General features: G+C 38.0%; 1 protein-coding gene across 5 annotated transcripts in view; it reads left to right on the top strand.

Moving 5' to 3' along the window:
- The first annotated feature begins 738 nt into the window (after positions 1-738).
- PRKD3 (protein kinase D3) overlaps positions 739-15,939 on the top strand; it is an 86,967-nt gene continuing 71,766 nt past the window's right edge. The window contains exons 1-4 of one of the 5 annotated variants that reach the window (XM_055539820.1): positions 740-922; positions 6,629-6,698; positions 7,376-7,456; positions 8,173-9,126. In XM_055539820.1, coding sequence (XP_055395795.1) covers positions 8,839-9,126 — 288 coding nt within the window. In that variant the 5' untranslated portion in view covers positions 740-922; positions 6,629-6,698; positions 7,376-7,456; positions 8,173-8,838. Of the gene's footprint in view, positions 923-1,261; positions 1,415-6,628; positions 6,699-7,375; positions 7,457-8,172; positions 9,127-15,939 lie in introns of those variants that run through there. The other 4 variants (XM_055539819.1, XM_055539822.1, XM_055539818.1 and 1 more) reach the window with 4 other exon arrangements.

Genomic DNA, 15,939 nt, shown 5'->3' with positions numbered 1-15,939 from the left:
GGGACTATGTGTGTTTGTGAGCTGTTGAGGATTTTCTCCCAGGCAAAACATGTCTAATTCAACACCTAAGGTATTTTCCCTCTAGATCTCCTTCCACCCGCGTCTCTCCTCACCTGGCATTGTCACCCTTGTCAATGCCACGTGGAAACCTAGGTTCCATGATTCTCGACTTCACTTTGCTCCGATGATAGGGGACACACTCAAGTTTAAAGATGGACAAGTAGGATACACAAAACATACTGAAGGCAGACCCGGTTTATTCTGCTTTAGGTGAAGGGCTCTGGATGTATCTGCCTAGGTGGGAACACCGTGGGATGCAGTGCCAAGTGGCCACCTGAAGGCTAAGCACTGGGGAGGGAAACTGGAGGAGCAGTGAGAAGATACCTCAGTGTGGAAACTGTTCTCTACTGTAGACCCCTAGCAAGTTCCGGACTTGTCACCACCTCCTGCCCTCTTGCCACCATCATCTACATCAGAGCGGAGGACAAAAGAGAAAAAGGCAGTTCAGTAGCAATAATGGGTATCAAGTACAGTGCGTAACTGGAATATGTACACGGTCGCGCCCCTCCGGATCTCGGAGGGTGCAGAGTGAGCCGGAAAGCACCCGAAGCTCCTGTTGCTCCCGCGCGGGGTCAAGCCACAGCCCCACGCGGCCACCACGGCTTCGAGCGGGCGGGGAGACTACAGCTCCCGGCAGGCCCCGCGCCGGCCGCGCGCCCCCGCCTCTCGCGCGCCCCCGCCTCGCACGCCCCGGCCCCCCGCCCTCGGGCCTCAGGACGGGACGGGGCGGAGGGAGGGAGGGAAGAAGGGGCGCCTGTGGCGGGCGGGATTCTGCGAGGCGCGTGAAGCCTCGCTGGCTCTTGGTCCAGGACCCAGACGCTGGCAGGCTTGGAGTTTCTCACGACCGGTCGAGCCAAGCTCTGTAAGTAGTCGCCTCGGGGAGCGCGGAACAGACACCGAAAAAGTTAGCGCCGCCGCGGCCGCCGCTTTGTTCTCCCGGCCCGTCGGGTGAGGCGGCGTTGGCGGCGGCCGCCCTTCCCCCACCCGTCCGCACGCGGCGGCGACAACGAGGGCGGCGGGACTCGGACCCCGCGTCGGGCTGGGCGGCGGCCGCCGGGGCTGGGCGGGAAGTTGGCGGAGCGCGCGGCGGGAGGAGCGGGCGGTGGGCGCCCCGGCGAGCGGGGGCGCCGGCGCGGCCGCCAGATGGGGCCAAGTTCCGGCGAGGGCGCCGACGCCAACTTGAAGTCACGGTACGCCGGAGACCACCGCGCCCGGCCCCTCGGTCTCCATCTCTTAGCGGATCCCCCCTCCCCAACTACTCCCGACGCCAGACGGGCGGCACTCACGCTGCCGAATTCGGGATGAGCCTTTCCCTTTTCTTTACACCGCTTTTCCTTGCAGCCGTCTCAAAGTGGTGAGTCGTTGGTGCTTAGGGAACGTAAGCCCCCACCCCAGTTTCCTGACTCTTGTTTAGTTTTGCAAGTTGCCGCGTTGTTCCGAGTCAGTCTCACCCCCGGGAGGTTTTTCTTAAGATGAAGCTCTGAGGAGAGCGTCTGTTTCTTTGAACAATAAAATAACCACAGACTATTCGATTGCCTGTTGGAGATTTTATTTGAAGTCATCGCAGTCAGAAGCAGAGGCCTTGTGTGCAGCAGGCACGGATATAAATCGAGCGACGGCATGTGTGAGAGCTGCAGACTTTTCCATACACAGATTGATGGCTTGGACGTAACTGTCTCTTCAACCACACCCGTCCCCACAGGAAATAAGACTATCAGTGTCATCTTTGATTAGGAAGGATAAGTTACACCCTGAACTTGGTTCGACACAGCCTTAATGAGCTGTGGAGGCAAATGAAAACTTTTAAAAGACCGTAATTTGTACTCTAGAAACGGTTATCGTATTATTCTTATACTGTTTCTACTTTGTACTTACTGCTTCAATTCTTCAAGTTTTAGCGGCTGTAATTTTGCTTAGATCAAGTTTACTTACCAACTTGAATGCAGCGAGGGTGGGGGGATATCTTTGGATTCGTTGCCCCGACCGAGGTCTAGGCCAGGTTTACTTAATAGAGGAACCCGCTTCTCCTTCCTGTTAGCATCTGGATTCGGAGCAAGCACGGACATTTCAGCCAAAAAGAAGTTACAAGTTTTAATAAAAGTATGTAAAACGTGTCACAGAAGCCTTCGTGTTAGGTTTTGCTTCAGTAGGTCATGTAGATGGTGGTCGGCCTGATCAGAGGAACTTGAATATTTGACAAGTCAGTTTTCCATCCTAAGTTAAGAATGTTGACTTGTTTATTATCTTGAGATGAATCGTAGTGAGTCTTCTAAATATATAAATTTTATAAGCTTTCAGTTTCATGAGGTGACCTGTTTGGAATAGAAATATCTCTTAGTAGGTCGTGTTTCACCTAAAAACTGCCATATCCCCTAAAAAGCTTAATACATCAAGTTTTCGGACATTAGGTTTTTAAAGTTATATAAGAATTGGAAAAATCTCCTACAGGAGGAAAGAGAATAAATGGTCATTTAAAGTTGATGAAAATATTACCATATTAATTGCTCATTTTAAAAAGAAACTACTTTTACAGAACTTGATATTGGGAAATTATTGGCTAATATAGTTTTAAATTTGATTTAATAATAATCATGCTTGTGGTTCATAATCTGTGCAGATAGTACTTTGAGTCTGATTATGTAATTCAAATTGAACTTGTATGTGAGCCTCTTTGGAGCAGTTGTCTCATTAATGAAAAAACTTGAGATAATGTTCCGGAGATGTTCTAATTTTAATTTCAGTGTAGAAAAAAGTTTTCTTCACTTCTGTGGTCAGTTTATAGTAACCATACGTATGAAATAGCTCACTGGCTGTTTGCTAGTCAGATTTCTCAGATACCACTGATGCAAAGAGAGGTGATGTAGATACATCAAGCCCAACATAAATTTGTAGACTGGCAGTTTGTAAGCTTAATAGCAGATAAACTTTTCACTGCCTGAGAGAGCGGACTTGGTGTGCTCACTCTGTTCTCTCTGACGGTGGAAAAGACTGAACTGCAAATACCCATGGTTTAGATGAGCAGAATTTTACCAGCAACAGTTTAGTTAATGCTGAGCTCTTAGGAGGAATAGTACTTAATTAATCTAAGGTAATAGTTACATTTTTGAAAATAAATAGATGTAGGAATTGCTAGAAACTATGATTTTTAAAAAACCAACAATAAAGTTACTTGGATTTTTTATGTACTATAAAAGCACCATGAGGGTTATTAAGCAAAATCAAGCCTGTATCAAGGTAGAACATGGATACTGACTTCGGGACACCTGTAAAGTATTGCACTGAAAAAGGCCACATGCTTTTTTACGTATTAAAAGAATACAGTGCTTATCAACAGAAGAAGAAAAATTATCTGCCTTCGTTAGCATTCCTAGCACACAAAACTAAATCAAACCAGGAAAACCTGTTACTAGTAGAGAGTCATGGTAAATATTATGCTATTCTAAATAGAGAAAGTGTTGTACCTCTTCACTGTTACCTTTACTGAGTACAAGAAGGACATTGGCTACAGTAAATAATGAGCTTCCCTTTTGAAGCATTTACTAGCTGGATTTGTTTTGTCTTTCTGGAATCCTCTTTGCTTCTCTCTCTGTTTCCCTGACTCCCACTTATCCTTTAGGTTTTAGCTTCCTTAAAGGTTCCTTGCCTGTGACCCCAGTTGAAATCAGGTCCTCTCAGGATACTCTGTCATATCACCTTTCATAATTTGTAATTGCTTTACTATTAATATGAATATTTGTTTAATGCATGTGTCCCACATCACACAACAAGCTCCAGGGAGAGCAGTAGCCACGTGTGTTTTGGTCACTGCCGTACAACCCTAGAGTTTCTCATAACAGTCTAGCAAATGATAAAGTATAGTCTTAGTTGCTCGGTCATGTCTGACTCTTCGTGACATTATGGACCAGGCTCCTCTGCCCATGGAGTTCTCCAGGCAAGAATGCTGGAGTGGGTTGCCATTTCCTACTCCAGGGGATCCTCCCACCCCAGGGATCAAACCCAGGTCTCCCACATTGCAGGCAGATTCTTTACTATCTGATCCATCACATTTGTTGAATGAAAATGCTGCTTTTGAACTTCTTATAATTAGAGGCTTTGCTAAGAAATGAGATAATGTAAATGTAGGGAAGGATTGAGAGAGAGCTCAAATTGTGATGTTACCATGAAGTAACTCTCAGTTAAGTTCCCCAGCCTCCAGGGCCTTTGTTTTTACCCTGTAGTAATAATAGGGCAGATTGGACTCAAGATTCCTTTAGTATGCCACTTTTTTACTCCATTCAACAATAGTGACAGATTATATGCTCATTTGAATAAAATATATGACAGATAATTCCCCAAAAGAGTATTTGAGATGTTTCAAATAAAAATGCTTGCCAACTCATAGCTATTAGGAACAAACATATCTAATTGATTTATAAATTAGTAAAATGTACTATTTGTTTTGTGATTGAAGCATAAAGACAAAATAAATTAGAGGTATTAGATTTTTTAAATATTTAGTCTTAATAGTTTAATGCTATATCTCAGATCAAATCAAGGTTCATAAAACAAAACAGGGAGAGGGAAAACGGAATGAGTGGGCAAAAGCTAAGACAGCTCACTTAGTTTTTTCTATTTGTGTTCATGCTGAAACTGTAACAAATACTTTAATATAAAAATAAGACATAGTTTACCAGTAGTTATTGATAGTGCTGATCATTGATTGCAATTATAAGACAGGTACTGTTATTTAGCTAACATTAGCAGGTATTATTTGGAAATTTAGTGGGAAGACAGCCATCAAAAATAAATTATTATTATTGAACACAGCAGTATCTTGTAATTTAAAGTATTTAACCTGCATGCAGTATTATTCATAGATATTTTGCTAATGTTTTTATGAAGTTTGTTCAGCTTTTTGAAACTACTCAAGTCATGTATGTATGTTTAGAAAACGTGTTCCAGATTGTTGGAGGTGACATGAAATAGTATAAAGAACATGGTCTTTGGAGTCAGAGGAACTTTGATGTGAATTGCAGTTCCATCACTTTTAGCTGTGTAGTCATGGGCAAGCAACTATTCTGAAACTCTGGCTCCTTTTCTGTAAAACAGTTAAACAGCTCCCCTGCGGTCATAGCAAGGATTTAATAAAGTATATCTTAATTGCAGAGTTTAGTGTAAAGTGGGAGCTTAATTATTAATTCTTTACTCTTAATTACTATGAAAATTGCTAAAACTTACTGAGCACTCTGATAAGCCAGAAGTGTGTTGTACATATAGTAGCGCAGTCCTCAGTAACATCCTGTAAGGTAAGTAAATAGTGCTGTTGTCTTCATTTTATTTCTGCCCTCTGCAGTGATACTGAATAAACCAATTATTCTGTTAATTCCCTAATCTTATGTTTGCTCTGTGTCCACAAATTGTCCATCATCTCAACTTGTTGGGTGTGTGGTATAAGTAGGGATAATACTTCATAAGTGAATATATTGTCACCAAGAACAAGAAATAAATAAATCATCCATTTAAAAATAGGGGAAAAAACAGTTATTCTCTTAACACTTTTTCAGATATTTGAAGACCATCGTTTTATTCATTTTTGTTATGCATAATTTGTCACATGACATTGTCTTCACCTTAATCTGGATATATACTCTATTGTTTTTGAAAATCAAGACAGCCTTTAAAAAAGTTAACCGTGGTAATGTAACTGTTAAAATGTAACTGTGGTAATGTAACCTGATTAGCAACCAGTATTCTGATTGATGCTGATGTGTTCTCATTGTCCCTGGGATTTGGGTTTATGTTAGTTCTTTTAGTCACCCATATTATTAATAGCAGCTGCTGTTAAACTCTTGGGTTGATAACTCCCTAATGAACAGGTTCTAAGTCAGCGTTTCTCCATTTCAGTATTGCACATTTAACTTTTGAAATGCAGAGCTTTACACTTGTCATTGTTATAGTTCACTTGAATTTTAGTTTATTTCTCTCAGACTGTACAATCTGAGGATTTTATAAGCATGTTTTCCATGTCTTTATAATCTTATAAATAATCAAAAATAATACATTCAAGGCCAGAGTTCTAAGGCACTCTCTTAAAGGTTTCTTTAAGTTGATAAAGAGCAGCAAACGACACTAACATCCAGCTTATACTTAAGCAACTTCTTTACTGGAATAGCATCTTGAATATTGTTTCAGCCAGAATACACTTAATTTTTTTCTGGCTTTGCTAATTGTGTGATCTTGGGCAAGTACTTTGGTATCTAGGCCAGTTTTCTCAACTATAAAGTGAATTGTTGTGAGGATTAAATGAGGAAACATATGGAATGCTTAGAACAGTGTCTGGCAGAAAGAACTCAATTACTGTAAGTTATTATTTTCTCCTAAAAAGGCTAATAATCACATTTTTCAAAGATGTAAATACAGTTGATTTGGCGTTATTCTGTTTGAATTCAGGCTCACCTCTAGTGAGCATAATATGCTTTTCTGAGTATTCAGAAACCATTTGCTTTCATAATCTGTTTTCACGTGTGACTGAAGGTTAATATTAAGGTTATATTCTGTAGTTTCTGAAATTGCTTCCCTATTCCTCTAGCCCACAAAACTTGAAACAGCTCTGCTCCATCTCCAGTCCATGATTTTTTCTCTCTGAGTTCTTGAGGAAGGTAAGAGTCAGATTTGTGATTGCACTTACTGATTTTGCAATATGGAGTAGATTGTATCTGGACCTGAAGACTTGTATTCTCAAAGATCTTTTAGTCTCTCTTATTCACCAGGCTCAAGTTTCAGTTCTCAGTGCTCTTTTACAGTTATAGTTTAAAAACTGAGAGAAGGTAAGCAAAGCACAAGTTGAGCAATTCTGCCTTTTCTCTGTGCTCTTTCAACCTTAACAACATCCTCACTGAGCAGTGATTCTCTCAGTTCCTTGTTCTCTTTGAGAAATAGTATGTTATTGTGGAGATACCACTGGGTCGGAAAGTATGAAACTTGCCTACCTAGTAGGTCCTAATTCCTGCTCCACCTCTTAATAACCATGTGATGCTGGGCGAGTTACTTTATCTGCTAGTTCTTCAGTTGTCTCATCTGCAAGAATAATAAAGTAGTATTTGCGTTGTCAAGTTTGAAAGAGATACCATGAGATAAAGTGTATAAACGTTTATAAGATGTTAAGTGCTGAACAATGTAAGATGAGTTACAAATTGTTTATCTGAACGTAGTTCTAAAAGCTTTTGTTATCTTTAGGCACTTTTTTCTTAAGCCTTAGTTTTCCTGAACTTTCTCATTCCTAATACTATATCTGTATGTTTTTGATCTTATGTTATGTTCATCCTAATTTATTTAGTCCTGTTAACCACTGTCCAGAGAGCCATTCTGCAGCTGCTTGGAGTGCTTCACTCTTTGTTGTTATTAGGATTGTTTACAGGTATGTGATGGAACCTAAATGGAAATATCCATCTCTTTTTGAGCCATTCACTTAGCCATGAGGTCATGCTTTTAGTTTTTGAACTGTCTTTATGAAAAACTGTGATAAATATAACACATGATAAATATAACATGCTTAGTGTCCTTTTTACTTTTAGAAATTTTTTTGTGACCAGATCACTTTTTCCGATCTTCCTGTCTTAATTATGTCTTTTACACTTATTTGTGTGCCGTATAACTGTGTTTAGTATATGCTTTTTTAGTTTTCTGTCTAGATTTAAACTTTTAATACAAAAAAGAATACTCTTATTTACATTAGGGCAGTATTATATATCTTTTGTACAACCGAGTGGTACTTATGTTATTTCTATGACAATATCGGTTTTACTTTTCTTTTTGTCCCTTCTGTTTTTCTTTTTTTGTCATAACTCAGTTGTTTGTGGGATAAAGTGTTTTGACCTTCCTTAAGTTTCAAGTGTTAGTGAGGAATTTCAGGGGTCTGTTTTGTTTCTGTTTTGTTTTTTGAGCAGGAGACTGTCCCTGAAATTATGGGCTGTGATAACTAGGCCCCAATAAAATGGCTGCCCATTAAAATTTATTGGTGAATTATAAACATACAACTAAAACTTATTTAAAGAAAGCCTAAAGATTCTTACAATATAAAAATAATGTTAAGTGAGTATAAAATACTAAAAGTTTTTTAAAAATTTCTTCCAGGCTACCTGCATTTCAGAAAGCATCAACCTTTCTCAATGGACGCGTTTATCAAGTGGAATATACCTGTTCTATTTTAAAAAGCTTTGTGCTTAATCTTGGAAAAATTTACTCCTTCAAAATGAAAATGAGGACATGTGAGAAGGTGATACAAGGTGTGGACATTTGAGAAAGTGTCCCATTAGATCAATGAACCAAAGGATACGAACTGAATAGATTAATCCTAAATACTTTTTAATTTTTAAACTAGGAGGATTTTATTTGACAGAAAAACAACTCTTATTCATTATGTATTTTCTGAAATTAAAAGAGAGAAACAAGAGTAGACTTAAAAGAAAATAGGTGAAGATGTTTAGTAGATAAACAATGCCAATTCTTTTCTGATGAGGATAATTCAGTGATGTTAAATCCTTCCCAAAACCCTGGTTGTGGTCCTAACAACAAGACTTTTTTGATGGGACTGATATTAAGGGAAGTGGGACCTTTGGTATAGTCAACTCACAGTTGTAGAACTTGCCATCATCAGCATGAGTGGCTTAAAAGAGGAAATAAAGAAGCTTTCAACTAAATCCAAAACTACAGTCATTTTTTTACCGCTGTGATTTTAAGGCCTCTTCATAACCATTGAGAAAGAATTTACAACTGTTTTAAAAGATTAAAGAAAGGCAGATGTCTGCAAACAATTCTCCTCCATCAGCTCAGAAGTCTGTAATACCTGCCACTCTTCCTGCTGTGCTTCCAGCTCCTTCTCCGTGTTCAAGTCCTAAAACAGGACTCTCTGCGCGACTCTCTAATGGAAGCTTCAGTGCACCGTCGCTCACGAACTCCAGAGGCTCAGTGCATACAATCTCATTTCTGCTGCAGATTGGCCTTACACGGGAAAGCATTACCATCGAAGCCCAGGAACTATCTTTATCTGCTGTCAAGGACCTTGTCTGCTCCATTGTTTATCAAAAGGTACTGTGCATGCTATTATGTCAACAGTTTTTCTAATTAATATTGTTTCTGCTGCTTTTCTATAAATTACGCATGCAACAATGAGTGAAGTCGTATGGATGAATCAGGTGTTTAATCCTAATTCTGACCGTTTGGGAGAGAGTCCTAATAGACTAAAAGCTTATAGTCTGAAATGTCAGAGTGTAATAGCTGGAGACTATATCCAAGCTTTAAAATACTAATTCAGTTTGTCTCTTTAAGAGCAGGAGAATCGGTGTAAAGCCAAGAGGACTTAAGCAATCTCACTTGTTTTCAGAGAAGAGTCAGCAGGTATGAATAGGAGGCACAAAAAAGGCATCAAGGGTACTTACCAAGAGGATGGGGCCCAGCCATCCAGGTAGTGGAGTCCAGGTCCACACCTCTTCTTCCCAGGGGCCCTGTGTGCCGCCCTTTTGTACACCCTCTTCATTCCCTTTTGATCCTGATTTCACTTAAACTGCCAGAGGACCACACTCTGTCTCTTAAAAATTAGGTAAACGAGTTTTTAATATATATCAAAATACATGAACATTTAAAAATTGAGGGTGATTTTATTTTCTTTCATCCACTCATCCTCTGCCCCATACCCTGCCATTTTTTAAGGACTCTTAGCTGAATTTCTTTAGTATTCTTCATTTGATGGATGAGCTGGTATGTTCTACATTTTATCATAAAACTCTGCATATAAGTAGTATGAATTGGTTACACTTTCTTTTTAATGGACCAAGCCTGTGTTTCAAACAAATTAGTATACTTCATGTTTTAAAAATTCAATCAGTAAGATAAATATATTTGGATTCATGCTCCTCCTCTTACTGTTTTTGTTTCAGTTCCTTATGCTTCATGTGGTTTGTCCTTATCTTCTAATGTAGAAGTAATTAACAGTCAAAAAATGTTATGTGGTTTGTGAAAATGACCCATATCTCCTCTGTGTTAACAGTGACATCTATTTAAATGTGGCCTAAAGTAAGATTAGCTATCTTTGTGTAGATCTGTAGACCATCTATATGTCTTTAAGTGTCTTTGCTTTTAGTTTCCCTTTCATCAAATGTTAACAGATTTTAATAAATATTTTTGCTGGCTTTTAACTTAAAGGTAAGGTTTTTGACTTAAATATAGTTTGTAACTTTTATTATTTCTCTTTTTTTGAGCCCTCTAGAAATCATAACTAATGTTTTGGTAGAGTTTTTATTACTGAGTTTTTGACCTTTGGAAACTTTACTTAGTTGTTTTATTTCTACAGAGGCATACTGATTATCTACAGGATTATATAGGGTTAATGTTGCTTCTTCATTAATATAGATGTGAGAATTGGGTCAGATTGGTCAAGTGCTTGGGAAATTATAATCCATGAAAAATTCTAGTGACACCAAAGAAATAGACAAGATACAGCTCAAGAAAAGATAACTCAGGGTAAACTTCATGCAAATATAAAATAGAATTATTTCAGAGATAGCCAGCATAAAATGAATACCATGGTGGACTGAATTTGAATCAGTATTGTGGTAATATGGGGATATATTTGGCAAAAATATATAGCATATATGTCTCATGGTCATATTATACACTCATTTTGACATATGCTAGAATTCTAACTGTTTAAGTATAGTGAAAAAGAGTACTGAGCTTGTAAGTAGGTCAGCTTTAGTGGGTTTGTTTGTATGTTTGTTTTGGCTACACCACACGGTTACCGGATGTTAGATCCTCAACCAGGGATTGAACCCAGGACCTCAGCATTGAGAACACAGAGTTCTAACCCACAAACCACCAGGGAATTCCCCAGATCTGTTGTTTATTAACTGTATAACTTTGCATAGTTTAACTTCTGTGGATTACATTTCCATACCTGTCAAATGATTGAGTTGGAGTGTTTTCTAATATGTAATTTCAACTGTGAAATTCTGAATCATTTAATCTAAATTTAGGTCTTTACTCTAGAGACGGAGAAAGGAGTATCAAGGAACAACGTACTCAAGTCCCAACCGAAAAGAAATCTTAAGGGAGACAGCTCAGTTTCTGGGGTTCTATAGAGAGGTTTCATGGATCCCTAACTTATCTGAGAGATGGAAAAACCACATCAGAAGTTCTCTTCTTTTTATCTTCTCTCTTGTCTTGGATTCTTGCTTGCTAATCACTTGCTTCACTACCTGCACATGTACAACTCCAGGTTAACTCCCCAAACTCTGATGGGCATACTTGCTTTTCTTATTTCTGTTCTTAGTAAATATATGTATTAAACCTTCTAAATATAGAGTACTGGTAAATTTTAGGAAGTAGATTAACCATATCTTGTCCCTTCCCTCCAAAAGCTTATAGTTTGGTAAGGGAAACATTTACCACAGTAAAATATGAAAAGTAAAACGTGAAGCTAAGATAAAAAGTGCTCTTCTCTGGTTGATAAAAAGATGTGAAAGGCTTCATATGAAATGTAGCATTTCATCTGATACTTGAAGAATGAATAACCTTTCAGCAATATGGGAGGGAAGGAGTATATACCAAGGCAGAAGAATCAGGATAAGCAATGCTACGGGAGGGGAAAAGAGGAAGACTATAATTGACAACATTTATTTTGTGCCTGCTGTACATCAAGAGCTTCATGCACACTTTCAGCTTAATCCCCACAACAAGTTCTGGTGCTGTGAACCAGGAAAAAACACATAGTTGTTTTTTTCTTGTGATGAGAACTTGTAAGATCCATTCTCTTAACAACTTTCAGATAGAAAATATTGTTAACTGCAGTCACCATGGTGTACATTATATTGCCAGAACTTATTTATGTTATAATAAGAAATTGGTACCCTTTGACCACTTTATCCATTTCCCCACCTTTGACCCCTTGGCTCTAATAATCACCAGCTCTGGTTTTTGTGGATTCCAAATGTAAGTGAAATCATATGTATTTGTCTTTCTCTGTTTGACTTATCTCACTTATCATAATGCCTTCAAGATCCATCCATATTATTGCAAATAGTAGGATTTCCTTCCTTTTATGGCTGAATAATATATCATTGTCTCTCTTTGTATATACACATCACATTTTCTGTATCCATTCATCTATCAGTGGAGATAGAGGTTGTTTCCATGTTTTGGCTATTGTAAATAATGATGCACTGACATGAGGGTGCAGATTTCATTCAAGATAGTGATTTCCTATCCTTTGACTGTATACTAGAAGTGCAGTTGTTGGATCTCATGGGAATTCTGTTTTTAATTTGTTGAGGCGCCTCTGTATTGTTGCATAGTGCCTGCACCATTTTACATTCCCACCGACAGTGCACCAAGGTTCCCATTTCTCCACATCCTTGTCAGTATGTGTTGTTACCCTTTTGACAATAGCAGTTCTAACAGGTGGGAGATGACAACCTCACTGTGGTTTTGATTTGCGTTTCCCTGTTGGTTATTGATGGAACACTTCTTCATTTACTTGTTGGCCATTTGTATATCTTTTTTGGGAAAATGGATAGTAAGTTCCTCTGCCCATTTTTTACTCTAATTGATAGATGGGGCTTGTTGTTGTTTTCTTTTGATAGTGTGTTATATGAGTTCTTTATATGATTTGGATATTAATCCTTTATCAGATACAAGATTTGCAAATATTTTCTCCAGTTCATTTTTTAATGGTTTCCTTTGCTATAGAGAAGCTTTTAGTTTGATTTAATCACATTTGTTTATTTTTGCTTTTGCTGCTCATGTCAAATCCAAAAAATCATTGCTAGGATCAACGTGAAGGAGTTTAGCACCCTATGTTTTCTTCTAGGAGTTTTATGGTTTCAGGTCTTGTGTTCAAGTCTGCATTTCATTTTCAGTTGATTTTTTGTAGAGTGTAGGACTGGGCTTAAGTTTCATTCTTTTGCATGTGGTTGTTCAGTTTTCCCAGCACCATTTATCAAAGAGACTGCCCTTTTCCTTTGTTTATTCTTGGCTCCTTTGTTATAAATTAATTGACCATACATGATGGGTTTATGTCTGGGCTCTGTTCTTTTTCATTCACTTAACATGTCCATTTTTATGCCAGTATTGTGACTTTGAAGTATAGTTTGAAATCAGAGGCATGATACCTCCACCTTTGTTCTTCTTAAGATTGCTTTAGTTATTTAGAGTCTTTTGTGATTCTATACAAATTTTAAGATTTTTTTTCTTTCTTTTTGTGAAAAATACCATTGGAATTTTGATAGGAATTACATTGAATCTGTAGATCATTTTGGGTAGTATGAACATCTTAACAATATTAATTCTTCTAGCTCATGAACATAGAGATCTTTCCATTTATTTATGTCTTCTGCAGTTGCATTTTGATGCATGGCACATTAAATTGTTCTCTTTCCAATGATTTGTTATTAGTGTATATTAATAGAAATGTAATTGATTTTTGTATATTGACTTTGTATCCTGCAACTTTACTGAAGTTTTCAGTTAATCCCAACAGGTTTTTTGGTGGAGCCTTTATGATTTTGTGTATATAGTGTCATTTCATCTGCAGATGTACAGTTTGCTTCTTCTTTTCTGATTTGTATGCCTTTTTTCTGTTGTGTAACTGCTTTGACTAGGACTTCCAGTAAATACTATGGTGAATAAAAGTAGTAAGAGTGGACGTCCTGTCTTGTTCCTGATCTTAAAAGTTTTCACCCTTTCAACATTGAATATGATGTTAGCTGTGGGCTGATAACATATGGTCTTTATTATGTTGAGGTACATCCCTTCTAAACTCACTTTGTTAAGAGGTATTATCGTGAATGGATGCTGCATTTTGTTAATGTGGTGTGTTGAAAAAATCCTTTCATCCCTGGAATAAATGCCACTTGATTATTTGTTCTTGTTGTTCAGTTGCTAAGTCATGCCTGACTCTTTGCAACCTCATGGACTGTAGCACGCCAGGCTTCCCTGTCTTTCACTGTCCCCTGGAATTTGTTCAAACTTGTGTCCATTGAATCAGCGATGCCATCCAACCATCTCATCCTCTGTCACCTGCTTCGCCTGCCTTCAATCTTTCACAGCATCAAGGTCTTAATGAGTCAGCTGTTTGCATCAGGTGGCCAAAGTATTGAAGCTTCAGCATCAGTGCTTCGAATGAATGTTCAGGGTTAATTTCCTTTAGGATTGACTGGCTTGATCTCCTTGCTGTCCAGGGGACTCTGAAGAGTCTTCTCCAGCACCATAGTTCAAAAGCATCAATTCTTTAGTGCTCAGCCTTCTTTATGGTCCAACTCTCACATCCATACTTGACTACTGGAAAAACCATAGCTTTGACTATACAAACCTTTATTGACAAAGTGATGTCTCTGCTTTGTAATATGCTGTCTAGGTTGGTCATAGCTTTTCTTCCAAGGAGCAAGCGTCTTTTAATTTCATGGCTGCAGTCACAGTCTGCAGTGATTTTGGAGCCCAAGAAAATAAAGTCTGTCAATGTTTCCATTTTTTTTCCCCTGTCTATTTGCCATGAAGTAATGGGACTGGATGCCATAATCTTAGTTCTTTGAATATTGAGTTTTAAGCTAGCCATTTTTGCTCTCCTATTTCACCCTCACCAAGAGAGTATGATGCTTTTAATGAACTCAGTTTGCTGATATTTTGTTGAGAGTATTTGTGTTTGTGTTCATCAGGGATACTAGGCTGTAATTTTCTTGTAGTGTCCTTATCTGGCTTTATTATCAGGATAATGATGGTGGTTTCATAAAATGAGTTTGAAACTATTCCCCCCACTTCTGTTTTTCAGAAGAATTTGAGAAGGATTGTTATTATTTAAACGTTTGGTAGAATTTACCAGTAAAGCCCTCTGGTTCTTATCTTTTGTTTGTTAAGAGGTTTTTGATTACTGATTTAACCTCCTTACTATTAAGTGATCTATTCAGATTTTCTACTCCTTTATGATTAAAGATTGGTAGGTTGCACATCTCTAGGAATCTATTCACTTCTTCTAAATGTCCAGTTTGTTGGTGTGTAATTGTTCATCGTAGCCTCTTATCCTTTGTATTTATGTGGTATCAGTTGTAATTTCTTTTTTTTCATTTGTAATTGTATTTGAAACTTCTCTTTTTTCTTGTTAAGTCTGTATAACGGCTTCTCTATTTTATATTTTTAAAAACCCAGCTCTTAGCTTTATTGATTTGTTTTCTGTTGTCTTTCTAGTTTCTATTTCATTTATTTCCACTATGATCTTTATTTCCCTCCTACTACTACTACTACTTCTTTTTATAGTTGCTTGAGATATAAAGTTAGGTTGTTTATTTGAGATCTTTCTTTTCTTAGCATAGGTGTTTATTGCTATGAACTTCCCTCTTGGAACTGCTTTTGCTGTATCCCATAAATCTGAGTATATTGTGTTTCCATTATTTGTCTTGATATTTTTTTGTTTCTCTGTTGATTTCACTTTGACTTGTTGGCTATTCAGTTGTATGTTGTTTAATCTTCACGTATTTGTGAATTTTCCAGTGTTTTTCCCTTCTGATTGATTTGTAGTTTCACACTGTTGTGGTCAGAAAAGATGGCTTGATATGATTCACTGTTCTTAAATTTATTAAGATTTGTTTTGTGCTGTAACATCTGATCCACCCTGGGGAGTGTTCTCTGTGTGCTTGAAAAGAATATACATTCTGCTGCTTTTGCATGGAATGTTCTGTAAATTTCCGTTAAGTGTATTTGTAGCCTAAATTCAATATTCCTTACTGATTTTCCATCTGGATTATCTATCCATTATTGATAGTGGGTTTTTTTTATTTTTTAATGGCCAAGTTGGGTCTTAATTGCTGTATGCGGGCTTTCTCTAGTTGCAGCAAGTGGGGGCTACTCTGCTGTGGT

This window comes from Bubalus kerabau, chromosome 11 (assembly GCF_029407905.1).
Source record: "Bubalus kerabau isolate K-KA32 ecotype Philippines breed swamp buffalo chromosome 11, PCC_UOA_SB_1v2, whole genome shotgun sequence".
Lineage (NCBI taxonomy): Eukaryota > Metazoa > Chordata > Mammalia > Artiodactyla > Bovidae > Bubalus > Bubalus kerabau.
Note: the sequence above shows the minus strand (reverse complement) of the source record. Positions and strands in the feature narration are given on the sequence as shown.